Here is a 27,229-nt window from a genome sequence, read left to right as displayed (position 1 = left end):
AATCGATAAAGCACTTGAGCTAGCTAGCTAGCGCTCTGTTGCCTACAATTGATATTTTGTAAGCCTAGAATCATTGACTTCTGAAGAAGTTCTTCTAGTCCTCGAATCTGATTCGAGGACGAGACATCGAATCCTGAAGTTGCATCCTTCCATTAAAGAGCCTACAACATTTCGCGGCCTACATACAGCAGATATACAATATACATACAGATAAGAAATACTTAGATCTCATCAATACTTGCTGTTAAGTATTATTGTAGTTAAGCGCATGCCTATCTAGCATAAAAAAGCCATCGGTATCTATTTATAGTTAGACTGGGCAGTGCCGGTTTCGAAGAATCTATTAGCCATTAGCGGAACGGACGTGGCGACAAGTTGAAGTTACCATTTAAACAATACCAAGATAAGGCCTGTAAACAAAGAACCACACTTATACGACACCGGCTGCATTGTGTTGAGGGCATGAGAAATCTGTAACCCGAGCAAATTTTTATGGGAACGTGAACTCGTCATACATAGTTACGCTTCTTTGACAAAGTTACTGTTATGAATAATATTTGTAACGTATAAAAGTTTGAATAATTATTGATGATACTCTTACTAACTTTTACAGGTGGGTCATAACCGTTTTGTTTGGAAATCCTTAAGAGAGTTAATAGTAAAAAAATATGATTTATTACGACACTAAATATGTTATAAATAATTTTAGTTTACGCTATAGTGAGTACGCACGCATTATCTATATCTTATTTAAATCCGGTCCCTTAACTGTAGAGTGATTGGATTATAATCCATCCAGTCAGTAAAAATAGATAAATTATAAGTATTACAAAATATTTTGTATTTAAACCTTACATTTAGTTTCAGAATATACAGGTACTTTTGCATTAGCAGGGCCCGTTCAAAGTCTGATAACGAAGTTACAAAATAGGAGCAAGAAATATTCCACTATTCTATTACTAGTTGTGTAATTTTATCTCAAATCGTAAAGTAGTGAATTACTTTTATTTAATATACAATGTAATTTGTACCAATCCCTGTTAAGTTCTTAGTTTGTAACAACTTTTGCAAGAGTAATTTAGGTCAACAGATGCTCTGCCTTTAATTCAGGTTAACGCAATTCTGTTAATTGGTCCTCTAATCGCCTATGCAGACTATTACATAGATTAACCACTTAAGATTCTCACTATGGTAAAGTCATTTAGTATCAATTAAATAGTTTACTATGTATTTGAAAGAGAAAACAGTTCGTATCGAAACATACGAGTATGCGTTGCTTTAAATCCCTCTTTATTGATATTAATTAATACATTTATTGATATTAATTAATACATACTAGCAGACTAGAGTTTCATATAGCTTATGACACTCACAAATACTTTATTTAGCTTTCTATTAGAAAAATAATTAGTAGTAGTAATTTTAGTCTAGAGATTATTTCAAACCCCCCCCCCCCCCTCCCCCTAACCTCAAAAGCTCATAAACGTTTACCTCTTTATAATATTAGTAAGTATAAATTTGTGTATATTATTAAGTTTGTATATGCAGCAACTTAATTCTGCACCGTTTATCCAATTAAGTTCTTCACAACCATCTACGTTCTTGACAATAAGATAAGCTAACTCAGCTTAGCTCATTGGGATTAGTGCTACAAGGACAGACTTACCTATTTTACTAAACTATAGTGTGTTTTTAATTTATTAATGAAACGGTTTTTAACCGACTTCAAACAAAAGGAGGAGGTTCTCAATTCAACGCGTATGGTTTTTTTTTAATGTTTGTTACCTCATAACTTCGTTATTTATTAACCAATTTTGAAAAATCTTTTTTTGTTTGAAAGAGTATACTTCCAGATTAGTCCTATTTCATTTTCATAAAAATCGGTATAGTAGTTTTGTTAAAATCAAAATAACTGAAATACGTCTTTGAACTCGGTTCCATTTTCATGTTAAAAATGTTATTTTAACCTCATAATCCACTACTACGTCCCAATATAACTGTTTGCTTTAGATATCTATATATAGGTATATGTACATATAAGAACATTGTATAAACACCTAATCGGTGCAAATATTATCTTTCTATCTTATCAGCAAAACGTAAGCAAAACGTAATGTCGGCATTCAATGGACGCTATAAACGAAACTCCTAAAAAATTTGAAGTAAATAAAATACAGTCTCTTTAGCACGCTTCATTCAGGAAAGAGTTAAAATCGTAACAAATAAATATATTTGTTACAATTTTAACTCTTTCACAAACCAATAGATATTATTATAAGCTTAAAATTTTGATTTCTTTACATTTACATGTACGCCAAAAGATATGGTGTACTTGTTTAGTTACAGTAAAACATAACCATGAAAACAATTTAAACTTTAATAAATTTTGCTGCCTTTAAAGACTTTTCTCAAATTATTATTAAGTAGCGTAGTTTTAATAAAATAAAGAATACGATTTATTTACTGGGTGATTAAATATCTTAAATAGCTGAAAAGTTGTTTCAATTATTTCAACAGATATTGCTAATAGCTACAATAATTTAGTGTTTATGCTTGAAGTAGATACGCTGTAAAGCCTTTGCGTTGCTCCTTATAGCTGATAGTAGACTGTATAGTAGAGTAGGCACTTACCACTTACTACTTACTAAGACAGTTGTACGTACAAAACCGTAGACTACGGACGCCTTTCTCGGGTCTGTTACCTCGTCGCGACCTTTAGCGGACATTTCTATGGATGTTCGCACCTCGCTGATTTTGAAATGAATTTTTGGAGTCCCAGTGCACATCGAAAAAATACTCTTTTTTAATTATTAAATATATATGTTTGCATTTTATATTCGCTTATGAAGAGATAACCAAGTGACGTTAATGTTTGTTTAGTGAAATTGGTGTGATACTAGGATGCAGTGTACAATGTCTGTATATTAAATTTCTTGGCTTTGCGGTTGCAGTTTGAGTTGAAGGTATTTTTGTTGTAGTATTTTGATTTAAAATGTATGTGACTGCTTTAGGAAATGATAAATTGTTCGCGGTTGGTAGAGTTCTAGTTATTTAGCCATAGATAGTTTACGCTAGGGAAGTTCTCCACATAAAGGTCACATGAACAAGTCATTCGGAACAAATTACGTGAGGTAAAATAAACGTGTGGTTATGCACCAGTTTTTGTTAATTTAAAAAATCATGGATATTTATAGGACACTAGCTGACGCCGCGCGGTTTCATCCGTGTGGTTCCCAATCCCGTAGTAATTCGGGGATAATATATATACTATAGCCTTCCTCGATAAATGGGCTATCTAACACTGAAAGAATTTTTCAATTCGGACCAGTAGTTCCTGAGATTAGCGCGTTCAATCAAACAAACAAACAAACTCTTCAGCTTTATAATATTAGTATAGATAAGTTTTGTATTTTAAGTCGAAAATGCTTAATCACTTTGCCTAAATTAAACGAATACGGTAACATTCCATAAACGTACTACATACTTAATTACTAATTGTTGTACCTAAATGATTTATTTTCAATGTATTAGTTACCTACTTCCTTAATTAGAATCACATTTATAACGTAATTTGTACAAAATCAATCATATTGTATGATAAAATAGTAATGATAAAAACATAATTCACTATGATACAGTTTTTGCATCCTATTATAGCGATAAATATTGTTTCCCTTTTCCATAACTGTTCATTCATGCGCTACAAATTGTAGCATAAATGATAATTCAATGGAAACAACGTTAGCATATAATAGAGCAATTTTACATTATCTTTTTATACGTCGGCAGATCGCGCAAATGCAGCAACGATGCAGGCCGCAAGGGACTCGAGCAGACAAAAGAGGAGCGTAAAAAGACGGAACTCCAGAAAAAAATCCTTATCGCCCTCAGACTTGAAATGCGTGCGGGACACGAAAAGCGAGAACAAATTGAACGGTAAACGATCGTTATCCGAGGGGTCAGTGAAAGTGCGACACAAGAAAAGTAACATACAGAGGACTTTGACCCATCCCATATCGTGTGCCGATTTCGATGATGTGCCGAAGAATATAGACGAAGTGTTTACAATGAAAAGTGTTGTGCCTCAAGAAAGTGATGAGTCCAATTTGCCTCCAACGAGCAGTGATAGGGATACGGAGGATGATGTGCGTGTTTTACCCAAACCTGTGATTCAAAGACCTCGCTGGGACTCCGGTAGCGAGATGGATTCCTTGGTAACCATAGCGGTGAAGAAAGCGACTGCACGACGTCGTCGCGCGCCCGCCAACCTTGGTAAGTATCTCAAAGATATTTGCATTAGAATAGGCGTATCTAAATAATGCTAAGCATTGCAAACGTGATCCATTGGAGAATACGGCCGACACGTTATCGAATGCTATTTATTACACAACTTTATCTTGTGTACTAGTTTTCAGCCGCGTAAGAATAACTGTTTTTTTCCCATATCAGAGGCGCTACAATATTTTATATTTTAGATACATTTTGATGTTTTGTATTTAGACAAATCAAAATTTAGTACTTACATAAATAACTTTTCTCTTGCACTAAATATTTATTTAATAAAAAAAATATAATTGTTTTCATCGTAAATTTAAATACAACAAGTAATGTACAAGTTACGGTCAAAAGTCGTTTCAAATAAACGACTTCGTTTAATGATCCAGTTTATTTAATTTATGTTTATATTCGCAGTAATAAAATGTTTTAGTATTACATATCAAATTATCTATAAATATAAAACAAATATCATTTTTATTTTTGTATTTTATTATATAAGTATTAAGTATGTTACATTCATCTATTTTATTATGCCTGCAAAATGAAATAAAACCCTATGAATTTCGTACGGACTATCACTACAACTGACACTTACGTATTTCATTAATTATAATAATTTAAACATAATAATCATTTAAAGTCGAGAACGTAATAGACAACAATGCACAATTTTATTATTTGATCATTAGATATCTTAGCTTGAGACAGAACAACATTCAAAAGTAGATAGGTAGGTAGGTATTTAATTTACAAGTAAGCTTAACAAGTTCGTCAAACGGCCAACCGGTTCAGGGACCGCTCTACCGAGAAGAGCCGACAAGAAATCCAGTAGGTACGAGAGGCTTGATGCTATATCTAAATTATATTACCTGGCACCAGTGGTGTGCACAAGGTTCTTAACTAGGGTAGGCACTACACATTGTAAAAAAAAAATCTTTCTTCAATACAGAAACGGACTGCATTAGCATTAGCAGTGCATTTTCGCATCTATGAAATGCACACCACTGTCTGCATAGCAACACACTCATATGTATATGTATGTTGTATATTGTCCACTAGCGGACGGCCGCGACTTCGTACGCGTAAATTTTAGTTTTTCACACGTCCTGCGAGAGTCATGGATTTTTTTGGATGAAAAGTAGACTGTATATACTTAGTTCAATAATCACTTTTACCTATTGAAATCGGTTCCAGAGCCCGGATAAAGAGACTATTAAGCAAATAAAAACTAGAACTTAGAAAACACGGTTATTTTTTTACAGACAGTTTATTTATAAACAGGGTGCTGGGGAGTATTTCCCATAACTTCAAGGTGTTGACGAGTCCACTTTTAGGAGCCAAACTCCATAACTAATATTTTTTTAACTAAAAAAAAACATTTTATGTTTTTATATACTATGCACAAAAATTAAGGGAGCAGAAAAAAAATCCAAATTTTTGGGGGATTTTCAACAGGCTGTAACTTATACAAAAATGGTCGTACAGCAAAAAAATAAAAAGCAAATTGTAGCTCTAAGTGTTTAGTTTTTGGATCTGAGTTTGAAAATTTTTTTTTGAAAATATTTTTCGAGTAATCATAAGAAAACCACCGAAAAAAAAATTTTCGAAATTTTTTTGGTTTTTTTTTTAATCTACGGACGTGGAAAAAATTTTTTCGACTCAACCTCAATATGGACCGGATAGCTTGTTTATTCAGATTTAATTACGTTTTTTTTAAATCTCGATACGAGCATTTCTCGCTGAGATATCGATGTTTGAATGGAAAAAGATCATTTTGTCTTTGATTACCAATATCTCAGCAACCAATGATCGCACAGAAATTTTGAGGTTGGTTTCAAAAATTTGAATAAACTCTCTACAAGGATTGGCAATTGAATTTTGAAAAAAAATTTTTTTTTCAATCATTACATGAATTTGAAAAAGCATCCAAAAAAGGGCTTTTTGTCGTTTTTTGGAAAATCAATATTTTGTGACTCCAAACTCACTCTCCGAAGATGTATGTGTGTGTGTGTGTGTGTGTGTGTGGAAGTGACGAACCACAGGGTCTGAATCTCTGATAAAACCACACACATACACGTGCGCAAGCACAAAAGCGTAAATTATGACATTTTCAGAGCGAAATTCTTGCTCCTTTAATTTTTTCAAAAATTCGATCAAGTGGGAAAAAAAACGGTTGGCTGGATTGAATTGAAACTTTGTAGGGTTTTTGTGGGTATGTTGAACAGTAAAAGGCACACTTAACGTCAGTGGTTTCCGCAATATTTTTGATTGGGCGCTTGATTTTCCAAAAAACGACAAAAAGCCCTTTTTTGGATGCTTTTTCAAATTCATGTAATGATTGAAAAAAAAATTTTTTTTCAAAATTCAATTGCCAATCCTTGTAGAGAGTTTATTCAAATTTTTGAAACCAACCTCAAAATTTCTGTGCGATCATTGTTTGCTGAGATATTGGTAATCAAAGACAAAATGATCTTTTTCCATTCAAACATCGATATCTCAGCGAGAAATGCTCGTATCGAGATTTAAAAAAAACGTAATTAAATCTGAATAAACAAGCTATCCGGTCCATATAGAGGTTGAGTCGAAAAAATTTTTTCCACGTCCGTAGATTAAAAAAAAAACCAAAAAAATTTCGAAAATTTTTTTTTCGGTGGTTTTCTTATGATTACTCGAAAAATATTTTCAAAAAAAAATTTTCAAACTCAGATCCAAAAACTAAACACTTAGAGCTACAATTTGCTTTTTATTTTTTTGCTGTACGACCATTTTTGTATAAGTTACAGCCTGTTGAAAATCCCCCAAAAATTTGGATTTTTTTTCTGCTCCCTTAATTTTTGTGCATAGTATAGTAATTCAAATAATTCCGACTATCCATGTAACACACGCATTTATTTATCCTCGCATTTTAAGTTTGGCTTCGTCATTATTATAAAGATGCGTATATGAGACACATTTTAAGATTTACAAAAGAAATATTATTTATTTCGAAAATATTAATTTATGAACACAGTCATGTTCCTTGAATATATTAATTTTTGTTAAATAATATAATTTTAGAGTTATGGGAACTACTCCCCAGCACCCTGTATATGTGTTGATGAATAAAGCAAGGTGTCATTTTCAGTCATTCACGGTGAGATATAACGTCTTGTTAATAAAAACACTACATAGGTTTCGCGTGTGATTGTGTAGTCATATAAAAAACTATTTAACATAGGTAGTATATACAAAATACAACTGGAAATGTGCTATGACTTTTGTCTGTTTGCTTATAGGTATTTTCCACTAGTATGTGCCCCGCGGTTTTACTAGAGTAGTTAGTGTTCCCGTGAAATTACGGGGATGAAAACAATGTAGCCTGATACTCATAAATAAAACGTGGCTTTTTATTGGTAAAATAATTTACAAAATCGGTTTTAATAGATCTAGAGATTACTCCCTACAGCCTCACAAACACACAAACTTTACCTCTTTATACCTAAATATTATTAGTAAGTATTAGATAATTACACCAAGACACTTAGGTCTGGCCACCGGAGTCTTTTCAGAAACTATGGAAAACTGTTTACTTTATTTAGCATGTTTTTAGGGTTCCGAACGTACGTAGTATTATTTTTTGGACATTATCTTATTACCAAGAAGATGAAGTACAAAAATTAAAACCATTACATTTAGAGATTTAATACTAAATAGTTGCGCAACTCTAATGAGTTGCTAATATGCATATTATTATAATATTATGGTAAATAATACTCTAATATAATGTTGTTACCAACACGAATTTATTCTATCTAGCATGTTGTAGGCATTGGAATGCTAACTAGAGTGCTAATCAATAGGTATTTTAATACCCATTACACATATTATCTGACATACATATGAGTACATGCATTGTGGGTGTGTATGTGTGTGTTTAATACTTATGCACGCCGAAACTACTGAACCAATTTGGATGTTAGGAATCGAGATAAATTGGATTAACACGTTTTATAGCGGAAAAAATGATTCCTACGGGATTTGTGAAAAACTGAATTTCTAAGTTGCGATTGTCCGCTAGGCTATTAATAAATTACAATAAATTATATTTTATGGTTTTAAGTATGATAACGCACATTAAATTATTCATAAAATTTTAAAACAAGTTTACGTTAAGGTTAAGGTATTACGTATTCTGAAACAAAGTTCATTGTTCGTACTACAAACCGTATGTACAAATATTTCATAAAAGATAGAAGGATATTAGAACCTTATGGTATAGGTAGATATATTAGAGGATAGGAAAGATATTAGATAGAGGTATTTTTTGCGATCAAATTTAACGTAGAGTATACAAACTACAAAGTTTCAAATAGAAACAAACTTGACGTGTTAATCATTATCAGCTTAATTTTACGGTCCAGGCCTCATATATTCTATCTATACCTTAGCTATATACTTATAATAAGACTGTAGCAGGTCATTGTACATTGAAGATATTTTGAAAATTATTGTTGGCTGGTTTGTCATTAAGTATGTACAATCGATACTGTTGCTAAAAACATTTTTTTTTAGATTTTTTTATGTCTGCCTGTCTGCCTATCCGTGTTTTTTTGTTATTCGGGCATCACGCTGAAACTACTGTATAAATTCAAATGAATGACTTTTTCTCTGTTTGAGACCATAATATGGATAAGGTTATAGGCAAATCAGAAGGAGGTGAAATAAGGGTTAAAATTCTGTATGGAAAGTCCTCTATTTTTTAGATTAACAAATCTAAAAAATTGTCCATAAATCATGAAAAAAATACAAAATTTAATGTGATTCAAGAATTTTTAAAATCCAACCCCTAAAGTGATGAAATAGGGGTTGAAAGTTTACATTGATTTCCACGCGGACGAAGTCGCGGGCGTCCGCTAGTACCTTATATGAGTGAGGCTTAAACCCACCACGCTGTGCCAATACAGGTTGGTAGGTTTAGGATGATAATGTGAAACTCCTTTAAGTTTCACGACCACTATCAGATGTTAATGATGATCACCGGGACAAACCAGATTAACGTGCTCTCCGAGGCAATATTGTTTGTGAACTAGGTAAAATAAATCAAATAAATCATGGAGACCGCCATTTTTCATACGGCCTAGCGGGCCCCGATTTGATGAATAAACCGTTACAATGTCCAAATTAGTGTTAGCTTAAAATATCAATTTTAGACTGGTCTAGTTTGAGTTTGATCGGCAGTTGCATAATCAAGATAAATAGCAAGTAAGTAGGTACCTATTTTATAAATGCACAATTCAACAAAAAAAAATAATATTAACAATTACTGTCCATTGGCGTGCAGATCATAAATGCAAAAATGCACTGCCTACCCTAAGTACTCATTACGAACCTGTATTGTTGAAGTAATATTACTTTTAGTACCTATTGTGCATTCCCTAGCTAAAAAACTGTGTTAGTTCTAATTAGTTCAAAGATTTTTAATTTTTATTTTATCTAAAATAAAGATTTTTTTTGCAAAGTACAGGATCCAAAATGGTCGGTCTCCTTTGACTTGTTATTATTACGATATTTTCGTTGCAAAATATTCAATGTATTGCCACTGATGGCACGCAATTCAACATTTCTTAAATCCCACTTCTGCATTTGTAATTAACTTTCTAGTTATGTGAGTAAGTTTATTTTAGTGAAAACTTGAACAATCACTATCGACATTGAAAATTTTAATTGAATAACAGACAATTAACATCTCTTTACGCAACAATGGTTTCTTCTGTGCTCTATCATTATACGTATTACGAATATATTAATAGTTACGTGATAAGGCGAAAACAGAAAATTAACATTATATTTCATCATCATCATCATCATATCAGCCGATGGACGTCCACTGCAGAACATAGGCCTTTTGTAGGGGCTTCCAAACACCACGATCCTGAGCCGCTGCATCCAGCGAATCCCTGCACTCGCTTGATGTCGTCAGTCCAATTGGTGGAGGGTCGACCAGCACTGCGCTTTCTAGTGCGGGGTCGCTATTCCAGCACCTTGAGACCCAAACGTCCATCGGCTCTTCGAACTATATGCCCCGCCCATTAACCTAACATTATATTTACAAGACTCAAATCAATATATATTATACTAATATCACAAAGAAGTTTAGTTTGTGGTATTATAGGAGGTAATCTCTTGAACCGATTTTGAAAATTCTTATACCAAATCCAAGTTTTATTAGTTTTATTTTGTGAGTGGCATATACTATATCTTATCACCCTTTTCTCACGGTAACGGGAACTACGCGGGTGGCGTCGGCTAGTACTTAATATTTTATGGCTAAAGAGTTTGTTTGTTTGGTTAAACACTTTAATCTTAGTAGGAACTGGTTTGAAATGAAAATTACTTGTTGTATTGGATAGTTTATCGGGGAAGGATATTTAGCGTTTCGGTACGATGCCGTGTAGAAACCGAAAGGGGTGTGGATTTTCATTTTCATCCTCCTCCTAACAAGTTAACCCGCTTCCATCTTAGACTGCATCATCACTTACCATCAGGTGAGATTGCAGTTAAGGGCTAACTTGTAAAGAATAAAAAAAAAGGATACATCTCTAGGTTAAGTTACTCGTAGATAAGGTTCTCATAAACCAACATAGAAGTTGGTTAATTTTTAGGTCTGTGAACTGTTACGTTTCAAAATTTTGCTCTAAAAATCTACGCACTATATAGTACCTATTCATATTCATAAAAGTATGCTAACGACATTCTTATCGAACTCTATAAAACGGAAAAATAACAACAGGTGCAAATTCTGATAAATAACAAACCGCTGTTGAATAACGGTAATGGGTGTTAGCTTGAATTTGATAAAATATACTACTGCCTTACTATAATTGACAAGACAAAGCGAAACAGGAACCGTACGACTAACTCCCAAGTGGGCGCTGACCTTATATTAAGGCTTTATGATAGATGATTCATGGATTTTTTTAATATTACCCATGCCTTGCTATTTTTACCCAACTGCAAGAAGGGTTATATGTTTTTCGTATCTTGTATATATGTATGTATGTAATATTCTTTATTACCTCACTAGGTGACAGTGCGCGGTTTCACCCTTGTGGTTCTTGTTCCCGTAGGAATACGGGGATAATATATAGCCTATAGCTTTCCTCGATAAATGGGCTATCTAACACTGATAGAATTTTTCAAATTGCACCAGTAGTTCCTGAGATTAGCGCTTTCAAGCAAACAAACAAACTCTTCAGCTTTATAATATTAGTATAGACAAAACGGTTTGCATTTATTTAATTTGATTTTTGTTTATAAACCTCACTGGGTTCAGATAACTTTTTTTTAATATTATATATTATTCTATATTTTACGCGAGTTTTCGTGTACTACACACATCGTTATGTGTACATACGTGTAGATATACTATCACAATTTACAAACGTAACTTAATTCCAGTGGCGAATCCAAATGCAGAGTTTTGACGCTACTAGAATTACATTTAAGTTATTTGGGCAATTAGTCATTGTCTTATCCTCTTCCAAAATGTTATTGTTAGCTGTTTTATGAGATTAGATAATGTTAATTGCAAGACTAACTTACTTCCGGTACGATGCTGCGTAGAAACCGTCAGAGGTAAGGGTAGAATAAACATGTAACTCTTCCAAGTAAGCCCACTTCAATCTAGGGATGTCAACATTTTTTCAGAAAAACATAGTATTTTTCAGATGTAGCTATAAAAAAATATAGTAAGAACACTAAATTAAAATAAAGCAAAAAAATCAACATTTTGGTGCACCATTCAATTAATGAGTTACTACATCGTTTTTCATTATATTTTCGTCTTAGTGATCATCTAAAAAAGTAATTTCAACGAAATAATCTTGACTGCACCATTTTACATCAAACCATAATGATTTTTAGTTTCTATACGATCATCTAACATGATTAATTCAAAGGAAGAAGAAGAAGAAGAAAAGAAAAGGAATTACGTAAAGACTAGTTTTTTGTTAAAATAACGTTACTATCGGCTACTAACATGACTGTACTAATTTTACTTTACGTAAAATAACGGTAATTATGTTATTTCGTTGAAAACTTAATGTTAGATGATTTAAATAAAATACGATGAAATACCAGAAAAACGATGTAGTGAGATTGTTTGAATGATACACCGAGTTACTTATTAACCCTGCAGATGAGATCGCAGTCAAGGGCTAACTTGTCATTTAATAAAAAAAGAGAAAAAAGAACTTGGATTAAAGAATTCGTATTTGATTTATAAACTACACCTTAGTTTTTAAATCCCCTATTAGGAAACATATAAATGCGAATTACTAAGTACTAATAAATTTCACGTAGGTACTGTTTTAGAACTGTTCATTAAGAAAATAATAATTTACTTTATATTTACATAATGCACGTTAATCTACAGAAATTATATAATTAAGTATCTCTTTGAATTCATAATTCTGGTTTTATTATAATATGAATATTCTACATAATTATATTACGCCTCTAATATGCAAAACATTTCACTTACATTTGAAATGAAATTAAAGAAATAATCCAATTAAAATAATAAATTTATATTGTTATATTAAGTTAATCATTTACTTATGATAAATAGGTCCACACACGCACGCACATGCACGGAAATTATGCACACGCTCTGAGTTCTGATGACAATACATAACGAGCTAAGAATCATCATTACAAATCCAATATCGCGGCCTCCCCAAGATGGCGGACTGGATGTTTGAAATTCACCCCCGTAATATGGGTACCTATCAAATGAAAGGGCTTGCTCTCAGGAATACAAAAAAAAAATAGTCATGTGACTTAAATCCAGCATGGCGGACATCCACGATGGATGACAAACTAAAAAAGAAGAAGAAATACTTTATTGCACACAAAAAAAGCGTGCTTTATGGCAGACTCCTTTTCCGCACTTGTTGATGGCCGTGTTCCAGTTTCCGTGGGGATAAGGATATAAAATATACTCCACGTTTTTATTGATAAATTAATTTTCAAAATCGGTTTAATAGATCCAAATTACCCGCTTCTACCTAATAAGCTTTACCTTTTTATAGTATAGATTAAGTAGATCCTGGGATAGAAATTGGGTGAAATTTCAGGGAGAACTGCCCTGTCGCAAAATAAAGCGATATTGGATATACTTCGTAAGTACCTAGGTAAGTACTTTTGTACAATTTGGGCTAAAATCATCAAAGTTCATTTATAAGCAGATAGTTAGTTTATAAGCAGATAGTTAGTTGTTTCCGATGACATGTCCATGTCATATTAATCATACAATTTCCATCTGTGACCGACATTAGCGCGTTGACCTTGGCAATCTGACACGTAGAGTTTAGGTAATATTTTACTATTAGATGCCCATAATATACTTACCTTTAATCGCATGGAGGTATTATAAATGCATTCGTTATCGTAATCAACATAACCTTCCCATTAACTACTAGCATTATTATGTAGTAGCCTGCAGTAAAACAATAATTGAATCTATATTTAAAAGCATGTACAATATGTTAGCGGATCAACACGGCTTCACCCGCGTTATTGCCGTTTCCTTAGGAATACGAATATTAGATATTATAGACTATGTTATTTGCTGATGATGTAGCTATCCATTGATGAAAGAATTTTAAAAAATTGGTTTATGAGTGAAAGAGTAACAAACAAACTATTAAACTCACTTTCATATTAATAATATAAGGATGGATGATAATTTTTATAATTACAATATTATATTAAATACTTACAATATATAATAGTATTATTATAATTACAATACATAATATTTTGACGATCTCCGTGGCGCAGTATTATGCGCGGGGGATTTACAAGACGGAGGTCCTGGGTTCGATCCCCGGCTGGGCTGATTGAGATTTTCTTTATTGGTCCACGTCTGGCTGGTGGGAGGCTTCGGCCGTGGCTAGTTACCACCCTACCGGCAAAGACGTACCGAAAAGCGATTTAGCGTTCCGGTACGATGTCGTGTAGAAACCAAAAAGGGATGTGGATTTTCATCCTCCTCCTAACAAGTTAGGCCGCTTCCATTTTAGACTGCATCATCACTTACCATCAGGTGAGATTGTAGTCAAGGGCTAACTTGTGAAGAATAAAAAAAAAATACAATAGCTATATCTTTTGTTACAGATGTTAAATTAATCATACAATTTTCATCTGTGACCCTAATGACATTAGCGCATTGACCTTGGCAATCTGACGCGTCTGCAGTTTAATTATTCTTTTGTGATGCTCATAATTACATGCGGGTATAATGTCATCATTATACAGTAGTACTACGAGCATTATTATGGTATATGGTACTCTCTTCTATTCTGTGGTCTACCTAGGTTTTACCCGTGACTTTGTCAGTCAATTTTATGCCCGTTGACAGCTCAAAAGTGTCTTATTAAGGTGCTGATGGACTTGAGCATCCACTTGTAATGAGCATTCGTGCGAGTGTTACATCACAGAAAAATACGAGAACATTGTAGCGAGCATTCTATATTCGAATAAAAAACATCGAATAGAGCGTTCGCTAGAATTCTCAAGATGTTCGTGGCAATATTTGGCTGGCCTCGTTGTTCAAAATTCAAAAAATTCAAAATTCATTTAATTCCATTAGGTAATAATAGTGCGCTTTGGTCCGAGAAGAGCCTACAACAAACTCAGCCAAGGTTTATTTTTTTTTTGTTTACCACCATTTTACAAACTTATTTAAAACTAAGCACATAGTCCTACAATACAGTTTAACACCTAGCTTTTTTATCATTTATATACTCTTTAACACTATAATAAGACTTTCCTAAACCAATGGCGACAATGACGACATTTTGTCAAATTATGTTAACACCACAGAAAAACCGAATATTTATTCATTTTGAAATCTTGGAATTTAAACTGTAAAATAAATAGAAAAAATATAACACAAAATTTGTATTTAGACAAACGTTTATTAAATTCTGTATTGTAGAATCTTATTAAATTATTGTGTATATAAATATTTGTGCGAGCTTTTAGTTTCATGATCCATGTCTGCCATCTAGCGGAAATGAGGTGAAACGCTCAGCAATTCACCAACTAGTGCACAAGATTACTAACAGATGGCGGTCTAGTGAATGATATTCCGATTCCGGTTATTCAAACCGTAAAGCGCGCTCTACACTCTCGGCGCGTACGGCTACGAATGCCATTAACCGCGAATGTATCTAGGCGTTCGTGGGTTATTTGTCTTCAAAATCTTTTGTAAAGGGGAATGCCTATCTCCGGCCCAGGTCTTTACTAACCACCCATTAATTTAATGATATATTTAAAAACATCTTGATAATTTTTTCAACATATCGTATAATTATCGTAGTCCATTCTCGTTGAACCCAAATGAAACCGTAATTTTTTACGAGTGTGGAGGAATTCTCGTATGAAATTGACGGCGCGAATTGCAGCGTAAATTTGCGCGAGAATGTAGAGCAGGCTTTAAATAATGTGTAAATTATAATAATGCTTATTTTTGTGTATTGTACGTAACACGTTATCTATTTATTATTATGTTAATGTAGACCTACGTAATAATTGCTTCTTTTGTTTTTTAATGAAAAAAATCTGAATGTATGTATTTCGTAGAAATCGTAGGCACTTGCAGATATCAGCGAAAGTAGTTCAAACATTATCCAAAGAATTGTAAGCATTTTAATATTTTAGTTGAGGTTTAAAATATGAAAGTTTCTAACCTATGCATAATAGAATTACTTTAGCCTCAGTGTTTAGCCTATGTGGCTTCGGATTCGGACCATGAGTTCCTGGGTTCGACTCTAGCGTTGAGCAACGTAATATTCAGTTATACTTCTTTCGAAGATATCATCTCAGAAGGCCCTTGTCATCCTGTATCGGTCCCGGTCATTAATTATCACTTATATCCTACTCGTATTTTTTTTTGTGATAGTTCGAGCGAGGTTTTTATAATAGTAAGGTGAACCTACGGGCGGTCTGTGTGTAAAACTGAAGTACCGTTTGCAAATTAGAAACATCTTCTTACACTTCTATAAGTCCTATCACCCCTAGTGGTGCATAAGGGCGAATTTTTTCTTCAACCATTTCGGCGTCAGATCAGCAGCCTTTCGCTTCTATTGACCGCTTTCAAGCAGCAAGCCAATTAGAAAAATAGCTAATATATAATTTAATTTTTATCATTACAAATTATCATATGCCACAGAGCGCTTGCTTGGCGTTGACGTCATACGCCTCCCCTAGTATCATTACTAAATGATAAAATTATGTTTTTGTTTTGCTGACGTTTTTTAGCACAGACAGGCTTTTTCTGTCACCTATCTACTACAGCCAAAGCTTTACTTACAATCTCGAAAGGAGATGGTCCAAAATTGTATGAAGACCAGGATCAGTCATTGTACGTACCCTGGCGGAAATAAAAGAAAATAATTTTTTTAACTATTTTCGATTATACAAATCTACGAAATTACTTTAATTCTTTCGAAATAATATTCAATCTCTCCTAAGAAATGCAACACTGATGAGGGTAATAATGGGGGATTGATGACGTTTTCAACGCAGTAATCGTTTTGACGTTTGCTTTCAATTGTCCTGTCGTAGTTGCTTTATGGGCGCCATCTTGATATAACTCAAAAACTTGGGTTTTAATTTTATTCATTTCTTTTTATTTAGTTACATTTATTCACTTATTTATATTTTAATCAATACCCTGTATTTTTTAAATTTTAATGATACAAGGGTACAAGAGTGGACCTGAAATGGACCATCTCCTTTGAGGTTAGGTTTGATCCGTAACCGATAATTAGAAATTGGAGGTGTTCAAGATGGTATTGGTATGGAAACCCTAAAAAAATAAGGCAAATATTTTAAACGTCAACGTTTTTCACGTCTTATCTATACTAATATTATAAAGCTGAAGAGTTTGTTTGTTTGTTTGTTTAATTGAACGCGCTAATCTCGGGAAATACTGGTCCGATTTAAAAAATTATTTCAGTGTTAGATAGCCCATTTATCGATGAAGGCTATAGGCTATATATTATGCCCGTTTTCCTACGGGAACGTGAACCACGCGGGTAAAACTGCGCGGCACCAGCTACTACTTAATACGCAACAAGCGCATGCTGTAAGTGGACGTGGATTTAAAAAAATATTTTACTGCTTTTTCTTGTTTAATCCCTTAATTATAACTTCGTGTTCATTTTGGAAGTGTAAAAACACAAGCCGCAATACGAATAAAGAGAAAGGTGATGACGTACTCAAGGTGCGAAACCTATGACAATTCCGCGACGCTTCGGGGCCCATCTAACGATCTAAGATCGATGTTTACAATATCAATGAAACTTACTTTGCAACTTCCTACATTAAAAAAACATATCTGGACAACCGAGCTGCGCTTTGGTGTTTATTTTTTGCTACACTATACTACTATTACATAAAATACCATATTATTTAAATATAAAAAAGGTAATTAACAATTGAAATTAAATAACAATTTAATCTACATATTAAGTATATATTAATCGTTATAATCATGTGATGTGAACTCACGAAATGTAATTAGTTTATTATATTCCATACTGATTAGTTTAGTATGTATTATAATAAATGCGAAAGTCTGTCTGTATGTTACCTTTTCACGGCTAAACCCTTCAACCTGTTTGGATGAAATTTAGTATAGAAATAAAATTTAACCTTGGGCCAGAACATAGATTACTTTTTATCCAGGAAAATTCCGTGGTTTCCACGGAATTAGTAGACATTCTGTAAGTAGACAATTAGAAGTTGTGCTCTTCAAATATTTTACCATATTGATTGATGTACGAGTACGTAATGCGCGTTGATGTCTTTTACACTCGAAATCCAGGCTTCCTGTATTACGATTGTTATAATACGATTTATTTATATTTTAGCAATATATTTACCGTATAGCAACAAGTAGTGTACACAAGATTTTCGACTAGGATAAGGTTAGCAGTAGACACCAAATGTAAAGATTAGGCATAAATAATAATATTTATTTTTTCAAATATATAGGTTTGTTGTCCTCAGGCAGGGCATTTTTGAAATTATGAAGTGCACGCCACTGGTAATAAACTATAATAATAGTTTTTATCGTTTAAGCCAAAATGGCGTAACTACATAAATGATAAAAACTGATAATAAATTATCATAATTACAACGTGGTCGTTTTTCTTACCGTAATTAACTTCAATGGTAAACCTTGCCTGATCGCGAGAATTAAAGAATAAATGTATAATATTATTGTAATTATAATAGTACAAAAAAGATGGCTGGCAAAGTTCAAGTTCGACACAGCAACAGAACTTACATAGGTTGATTATAAAAAAAATAGCAAACTGATAATTGCACACAACAAATATACTCTCTTAACTTTTTCTCTATTTATTTTATTTTTATAGTTCTAGCAAGCAGTGTGCCTAGTGGGAGTTTTCAATATTTTCATACTATTACTATCGCGTTGACGTAAACACGAATTTATATAGAATTTAAACAGTTGTGCATTAGTGCCACTAGATGCCGCTGTTTCAATTCCTTAGAAATTCGCGTTTACGTTAACGCGATAGTAACAGTATCAAACTGCCACTAGGCCCTCTGATAGGCTAATAAAATAAATTAATACAAGAAGCAGATGGAATAATGCTAACCAATACTATTGCCTATAATAAATTATCATTACACTTAGCAATGACAAAGTCTAGTTTAAAATTATTTTATTTGCTGATGTGGGCCCTAATTGTAAATGTTCTTTATCTAAGTAATCTAAAGTTTGTCTAGTTTTAAATTTTCGTTCATTCAATCTGGACAACGCTATTTTAAATTTTCGATACTTTTTATTTCTGTGATGAAAAAAATAAATCGCAATCTTGTAATGAAAGCTACGGTTTCAACCGCACTTTTTACTTTTAATTTGATCGCTCTGAACGAATCTAGCTGAGAACGACAGCTCAAAAAAAACATAAAAGATAATTCACTTAACACAGTCCAGTCGCTTTTTAAAACTGTATTCCAAGATAACTCGTTCTAACCTAATAATGAAGTGCCGAAAAAACTGTCCCGTTACACCTCGCAGCACGGAAAACGATTTGCTGCTCAGAATTATGTACGTAATTTTCCTACAATTTCTGCTGCATTAAGGAGTAAATAGAGAAAATATAGAAAAAATAGTATAGGGGTAATGTAGAAGGAAAAAGGCCACATTGTAGAATGTAGATAGAGATAGGCACCCGTACCTTCTTCGATAACTGTTTAAATCTGTAGATAATAAAGACACTAATTATAATAATGTTTTATTACATCGTATAATACAAGTTCTAGCAGACCAGACAGACTTTGTACTGTGCAGTTTTTTATTATTATTAGTTATGAACTTTTGTCCTTTCATTATTATAATAATATTAGGGCATGGTGCGGAGTGTTCATATAGTTCTGACTGCAATATTAAAAACATGTAGTTAGGAATAATAAAAATATCCTAGAATCCGAATGCCAACTTCACATCTCTAGGGCTGCTAATGTGAATTTTTCAAAAGGAAGTATTCCTCAATATTTATTAGTAATTAGGTATATTCTAGGTACACGCATTTCACCATCGTTTCCCATAAGACATAATTTTAGCTAAGCGCTTGCGTATACAAAAAAAAATCCCGATCCAAGAATCGAACATAGAACCTAATGTCATCTTGACAAACGAAGCAGTAGAATTGTTGTTAATTTAAAACATCAAAAGTGCCCTCTACATGCCGAATAAAGAAAGCTTGAATATAATACATGTGTGTGTAAAGTCGTAAACAGCCATCTGGTCACTTACCCACAACAAAACGACCGGCTAAAGTTTAGTTCCGAAGTGGTTTCCATACACAAAACAGTTTTACCTCGCAAGCTGTTTAGTCTAGTTCGCCATTGCAAGTTCATTGTTCCGATAGTGTTGGGGATTCGGAGAAGTCTTAACCGCCGGTAATCTGTACCTACCTGGTTTTTTTGCATCGAAGTTTGGCCCTCGACAGAGGTAAAGCTGCTTTTTTAGTTCAGTCATCACTGGGGTGCTTACGACATTTTACTATTTAGTTACGTTTTGTTGTTGGCGTTCGTATTGCTAGTGAGTCACGACTTTAGTTACCTGAAAGTTCGATAAAAACGTTGTCGATACCTCGATATTGTTTTGAAAATTTTTAATTTTTCAACCGTATAAGTCCTTTTTTTGTTTTTAAATTACATGATAAACCAATTTAAAAAATAACGTAATTTTGTCGAATATATGGTTCAATTTAAAGTATTTAAAGTGTAAAGAAAACTCATCTAATAATTCGTATTATTATAATTTATCGAGTTATAGTATTAAAATTCACAGGACCAATTAGAAGTAATTTTTTTTTATACTGTGCTCCATGTTTGAAAATTCTGGCATTTAAATCCGGCCAAATTATATTTCTTTATGATATTTATGATATTTTAATTATTGATCTAAAACCATACATAACATTACTTACTTTATACTTGAAAATTAACCACTATAAATTATTATTATTATAGTAATTACATAGACATACCCATACGACTATTTCTGTACACTTATTTTGAAGTTTTCAATAATTACTATTTCTATTTCAAGGTTTAGCATATACCTATGCGTATATCAATTGAATTATTTATATTAAATCGATATCAATGATTGTATAACCTCAGTAACATTACTTTTATAACTAAATTCATCAACAAAGGAGCCAAAAAACGTCGATAAAAGATAACATTGAATAAAGTACATCACTAGCTGCTGCGAGCGCAGCACTCGGCTGGCTGCCTGCGCACATCCGCTTGTGCGTTCAGCCCCGCGCCAAGCCTCAAGCCCTACACGCGAACCATACAAAATACACGTTCCAAATTCAAACATAATCCATACAAATAAACCGTGTTCCATACAACGTTATAGAGATGTGTCAGTGTGATCAGTGTCCGTTATTGTAATTACTCACTTTGTGTGTGTTGTTCTTTTATATTGTTTTTATTGTTTGTTGTGTATAAAGTTTGTAAAAGCGGAAACAGAGAAGCCGTATGGAAAACTGTAACGTCCAGTGAAATGTAAGTTTGCATACAATGTAATTGGATAGTGTAACAATATCTTAGTTGCTATTCATTTTAACTAAATTAGGAAAGGAAACCCTTGAGTTAACTAAGTGGATTAGCCGCTTTGGCTATGTAGGTAGGTAAGTACTTACTTAGCTGAGTTGTATGTAAACTGACACCGAGCGATGCTCTACATTTCCCGCGTTGTTCCTATATTTTTTTTAAAACTATGAATAGGAAAGTATTTATGAATTAGTTGGTATCTACATTTTATATTACTAACTTTGGTTAAGAATTTTCTTAAAAAATATATTGAATACACTGCATTGAATCGTAGTAGAAATTGTTTGTAAAGATAACATTCTAAAGAAATTATAATAGTTTTTGTATTTTTTATTGAATTTAATCGCTGTCTCTGGGTATAATTTAAGATAAGATTAGGAATATCTTCTACTGATAATAATGATAAAATTGATATATTACGTACCTACAATTACGAGTAATACACGAGTGTTTTTACACCTATAAATAGAGTATTTTTATTTAAATATCGATTAATTTAAATTAATAGTATCGAGTATTTATATGTATAAGAAGAAGCGTAAAATATCAAAACGATTACTATTTAATTTGTTGATAGGTGCGATTCGTGCCTACTTTTTAACCCGTCGATAGGGGAATAGGTCCAAAATACCCGTGTTAATTTACAGCGGAATTCATAGACGTTATAGGGGCAACCCTAGGGGATCATTTGAGAATTTGACACCCGGTGAGTGTCAAATTCTCAAACAAATAGAGGTTAAATTCGACACTCAGCGGCTAAATGATTCCCTGGGGGTGCCCCTACAACGTCTATGAATTCCACTGTTAGACAAGCCTGTTGTTAAGTAGTTTAAGTACATGTGACTGCCGATCTTCGCAGAACTTGGACGCGTTAACCGATTATTATTAGAAATTTCTTTTGAATTTTTATTATTCGAGAAAAAACAATAAAAACATCATTCCAATGACGATTAGCAAAGAGAGACCTTACCTCCTGAAAGTAGCAATTTTTACCCATCCAAACAAATAATGATTCTCTAGTTATTTTACGCTATTTTGCTTATTTTTAGCTTTATAACTACCAATTTTTGGCGGATAAAATGTATTGAACAGAAAAATGAAAAAAAAAAAAATTGGAAATTACACAAACACGAATAAATTGAGAGTTATAAAATTCCAAAATATCGTTAACGCCAGATACGGAGAATTTAAAATAAAATAAAAGAAGCTATTTCCAATTCTTGTTGCAAACTTGCTTCATACCATAAAATAGGTTCAGCCACGGCGAATAAAATACGAAATCAATTCGGTATGGGTTCGGATAGATGACGTAAGGTACCTATAGCCAGCATCACGGATTGTTACTATGGCTAAGATGGCCTAGAAAAACCTCTCTACCCATTTAAATTGTGAATCCGTGACTGACTACGATAAAGTCAATGAAATACGAGAACATAAGATAATAGGGTTCCGTATACAAGGAATCTTCATAGTTCGTCATTCGTAAATCGAGTTTTGTAAATATATAAAGTAATGAATATAATTACCTGCTATGTAGGTACATAAATAATTTTATTCAATAACTTTTAAAGATACACTAGGTAGTTTAGTGTTAGAAGTTATATGTTTAAAAGAATATTGATCATATTTGTTTTGTAGAGTACCAAATACCCCTATCCTGTCAAGGAAGTCCAGACCTTCTAGTAGGCGATTCAAATAGACTGATGAGATATAATACAATCTATTTTTTATCTAAAAATAATCGTACAATAATTTCTCGCATTTCATTTACGTACTAAGCAAAAGTAAAGACAAATTAATAGCTAAATTAAACCTAGACTCGGCCCTAATACAGCTTCAAAATTTAAATTTTAGCGAACTTTTTGTGAATGATAATCCTGACGACGTTACAAATATTTTAATAAAAAAACTAAATCAAATTATTCAAGCAAATACAACTATGACTAGAATACCTAAATGTAAAAGAAATATTAAACCGTGGATTACCCCTGGTCTTATAAAATGTATTCGGAATCGAAATAACATGCAGTATAAGCTTAAAAAGGATCCTGATAACACTATATTAAAAACCACTTATATTCGGTATAGAAACTATTGTAATAACTTATTAAAGAAAGTTAAAAGAAACTACGAACGCACTGAGATTAACAAATCCCTTAAAAACCCTTCTGAACTTTGGAAAAATATTAAAGCTATTACAAATATGTCTAAAAATAAAAAGCAAAGTTCTGAGCTACTAAGTATTAAGTCATCAGAAGATGACTCTTTAAATTTTGTAAATAACTATTTTTCAAACGTGGGAAGACGTTTGGCAGATAACATACTAAATAACCAGCCAGTATTTCATAACTCACAGCCTAACTTAGTTCGCAACGCTCCACTTAAGTCCTTCGGTCTAATAAATACTGATGAAAATGAAGTTACCGCCATTATAATGAACCTTAAAAACAGTTCTGCATCTGGATGGGACAATATATCCACTAAATTTGTTAAATCAGCCAAGGAGATTCTTGTACCTATTTTAACATCGCTTTATAATACCTGTTTTGATCAAGGTATTTTTCCAGACGCGTTTAAGCTATCAATAATTCACCCCATACATAAGAGCGGAAGCAAAAATTTAGTGGATAATTATAGACCCATATCACTTTTGCCGGTTTTTTCCAAAATTTTCGAGAAAATAATAAACTCAAGATTAAAACACTATTTACAACAATGCCAAATTCTCTCAGAATGTCAGTATGGGTTTAGAAATGGTCTGTCTACTGAAGATGCTGTTATTGACCTCACAAATGAAATCGTAATGAGGCTCGATCGGGGCCAAAAATGCATCGGTGTATTTTTGGACCTAGCCAAGGCTTTCGATACCGTTTCTGTCCCCATACTCTTGAATAAAATCAGTAATATTGGGATAAGAGGCACCCCATTTAAGCTTTTTGAAAGCTATTTGAAAAATCGGAGGCAACGTGTAAAAATTGCTAATGCAGTAAGCCATGATGAATCTGTAACTTACGGTGTACCGCAGGGTAGTGTCCTTGGACCTACCCTGTTCTTAATATATATCAATGACATTACTAAAAATTGCAATTATAAATGTAACGTTTACTCCTATGCAGATTACACAGCTTTAATATTTCATAGTGATACTTGGGAAGAAGCGAAACATAACACGGAGAAAGGGCTACGAAACATTGTTCAATGGCTTAATAGTAACGTTCTCACTTTAAACATTTCTAAAACTAAATTTATCACATTCTCGATTAATAAACGTACACAGCCTACATATGAACTTGACATTAAATGCCATTCATGTCCTTCTCACAAAGAAGTTAATTGTAACTGCCCTAAAATTAATAAGGTATGTGAGTATAAATATTTGGGAGTAATAATTGACCAGCATTTAAATTGGCACAAACAAATCGATAGTTTAACTCATAAAACTAGAAACCTTATATGGATTTTTAAAAAGCTACGTCACGTTGTACCACCTGATCAATTAAGAAATATATACATTGCCCTAGGACAGTCAATCTTAACATACTGTATACCCGCATGGGGCGCTGCCAGCAAGACTAAACTCATTGACTTAGAACGTGCACAAAGATCACTCCTGAAAGTAATGTATTTTAAACCATACAGATATTCAACACATAATTTACACAAATCTACAAAAATTCCTACAATAAGACAACTATATATTTTACTATCAATTGCAAGAGTTCATCGCACAAATAAATACGACAACACGCATAAAAATAGGAGACGTAACCATGCTGTGATAAACTCCATTTCATGTAGTACTACTTTCGCTAGCAGACAATATAAAAGCCATTCAATCTATCTTTATAATAAAATAAACAAAATTATTAATATCTATGACTTACAATTGTCAGAGTTAAAACTCAAATTATCAAGCTGGCTTAATAACTTAACGTATGATGATACCGAAGAATTATTAAAATTACATATATAGAAATTTAATCATCTAAAAAAAAAAAAAAAAAATGAAAAATAAACAAAACCTTTAACAAACACATTTACGTATGTTGAGTTATTAGAGATTATCTGGTACAAAGCTAATTAGAATCACAATAAAACACACACACACACACACACACACACGCACACACACACACACACACACACACAGATACACACTCAAAACACAGACACACGCACCCATACACACACACACAATTATTTTGCATGTTAGTTTTAATTTCTATTAATCCATATCCTTCATGATTGTTAAAATTATTTTTATTATAAGTAGGAAGAGCGAGGATCCTGAGATACAGGTTTATCAAACTTAAATCAGGGTCCTCAGCACCATTGTAAAAGGACTTATTTTAACAATAAATTTCATTTCATTTCATTTCATTTCATTTCATTTCATTTCATTTTTAAAGATCAATTACCTACTACTCGGTTTTTAGTCGAAATTGCTATTAGAACCGGTGCGGTGGTGCAATCTATTTAAGTCTTGCCAGCTCTTTTTATTTGAATTTGCTTTCTACCGGTGGTAGAGTAAATCACTAACAGACCTAACTTTTCAGAAATCCAACAAAGCAATTTTTTAGTTTGGGTGAACAATTTAAAAAAATAATTATTATAAATAAAATAAAAAAATAAAAAAATAAAGCCTTTTATTTCGCACAAAGAAAATTTTACATAGTGAACTAGGTTAATAAAATTTTAATTTTGTTACAAAACTAAAAAAATGTCAATTTTTCTCAAGTAAGCTATGTACAGTTTTTTTTCTTTAAATAGTGCGAACCCCTCTATTTGAAGGTGAAGGCCTCCTCCAGAGATGACCAGTAGTCTCTATCTGTGTCTTTTTTTCTCCATTGTTTTCCAGCCGTCCTTTCAATGTCGTCTGCCCATCTACTTCTAGGTCTTCCTCTTTTTCTAGCACCTAAAGGCCCTGTCCATGCCGTCAGCCGAGAAGTCCATCTATCGTCACTCATTCTTGCTACGTGGCCCGCCCATCGCCATTTCAATCTCATAGAATAGTTAAGTGCGTTCATTACTCCTGTTTTTTCTCTTATAGTAGAGTTACGATTTTTTTTAATTTTTCAGATTTTCATCATACTCCATGCTCCGTTGGCATGAATTTATTTTGTTCTTGATAATTGTTATACTAAAACTTTAAAAACAATTCATACACATACACCTACTCGCTCGTGCTTTGACACAATAGAATAAATCGTACATCAATAACGCGAAACTGTAACGGGGTCACATTTGGTACTCGATCATATTGCCAAACCAATAGTTCAGGTTCTATGAAGAAAGGACACGTATAAGCGCTTTAGCCTGGCCTCGCTGCCTTCTCACAACCCACGCAGGCCTTGGGCGAGCGCCAACGTCCAAAAACGTGCTCATTATATCGTTTAGTTGCACCCTAAGTGGAGCTTTTGATTTATTTTTTGTTTATTCATTGTCATACATAGTTTGAACTAGTCGCCCACAGTATAGCCAAGTTTTTGAGATATAGAGCAACTCTTGTTGAGCACAAATATATACTCAGAGGCACAATTATCCGCCACCTTAAATATAATCGCGTCGTATTAAAAAGGGAGGATAATTGTTCCTCTGAGTATAGTAGATGTGTATTCGATAACTAGTGATTTGGAAGAAAACAATTTTTTTTTTTTTTATATTTTATGTACTCGGGGGTTTTTTTAATTTTTTTTATATCTTATTCTATCAACACAATTTTATCTCTACGGCATCCCTATCCCTTTTTTTAATTAAATAACTTTATTGAATTATATTACCTATAATTTTAACA

The 27,229-nt window shown here is 32.9% G+C and overlaps 1 protein-coding gene across 3 annotated transcripts in view; it reads left to right on the top strand.

The window, feature by feature from the left end:
- LOC112049756 (uncharacterized) overlaps window positions 1-27,229 on the top strand; it is a 104,049-nt gene that overhangs the window by 21,747 nt on the left and 55,073 nt on the right. The window contains exons 1-2 of one of the 3 annotated variants that reach the window (XM_052884763.1): window positions 2,672-2,963; window positions 3,790-4,272. In XM_052884763.1, the coding sequence (XP_052740723.1) occupies window positions 3,810-4,272 (463 nt within the window). In that variant the 5' untranslated portion in view covers window positions 2,672-2,963; window positions 3,790-3,809. Of the gene's footprint in view, window positions 1-2,671; window positions 2,964-3,789; window positions 4,273-21,118; window positions 21,388-27,229 lie in introns of those variants that run through there. The other 2 variants (XM_052884762.1, XM_052884764.1) reach the window with 2 other exon arrangements.

This window comes from Bicyclus anynana, chromosome 12, assembly GCF_947172395.1.
Source record: "Bicyclus anynana chromosome 12, ilBicAnyn1.1, whole genome shotgun sequence".
NCBI lineage: Eukaryota > Metazoa > Arthropoda > Insecta > Lepidoptera > Nymphalidae > Bicyclus > Bicyclus anynana.
Note: the sequence above shows the minus strand (reverse complement) of the source record. Positions and strands in the feature narration are given on the sequence as shown.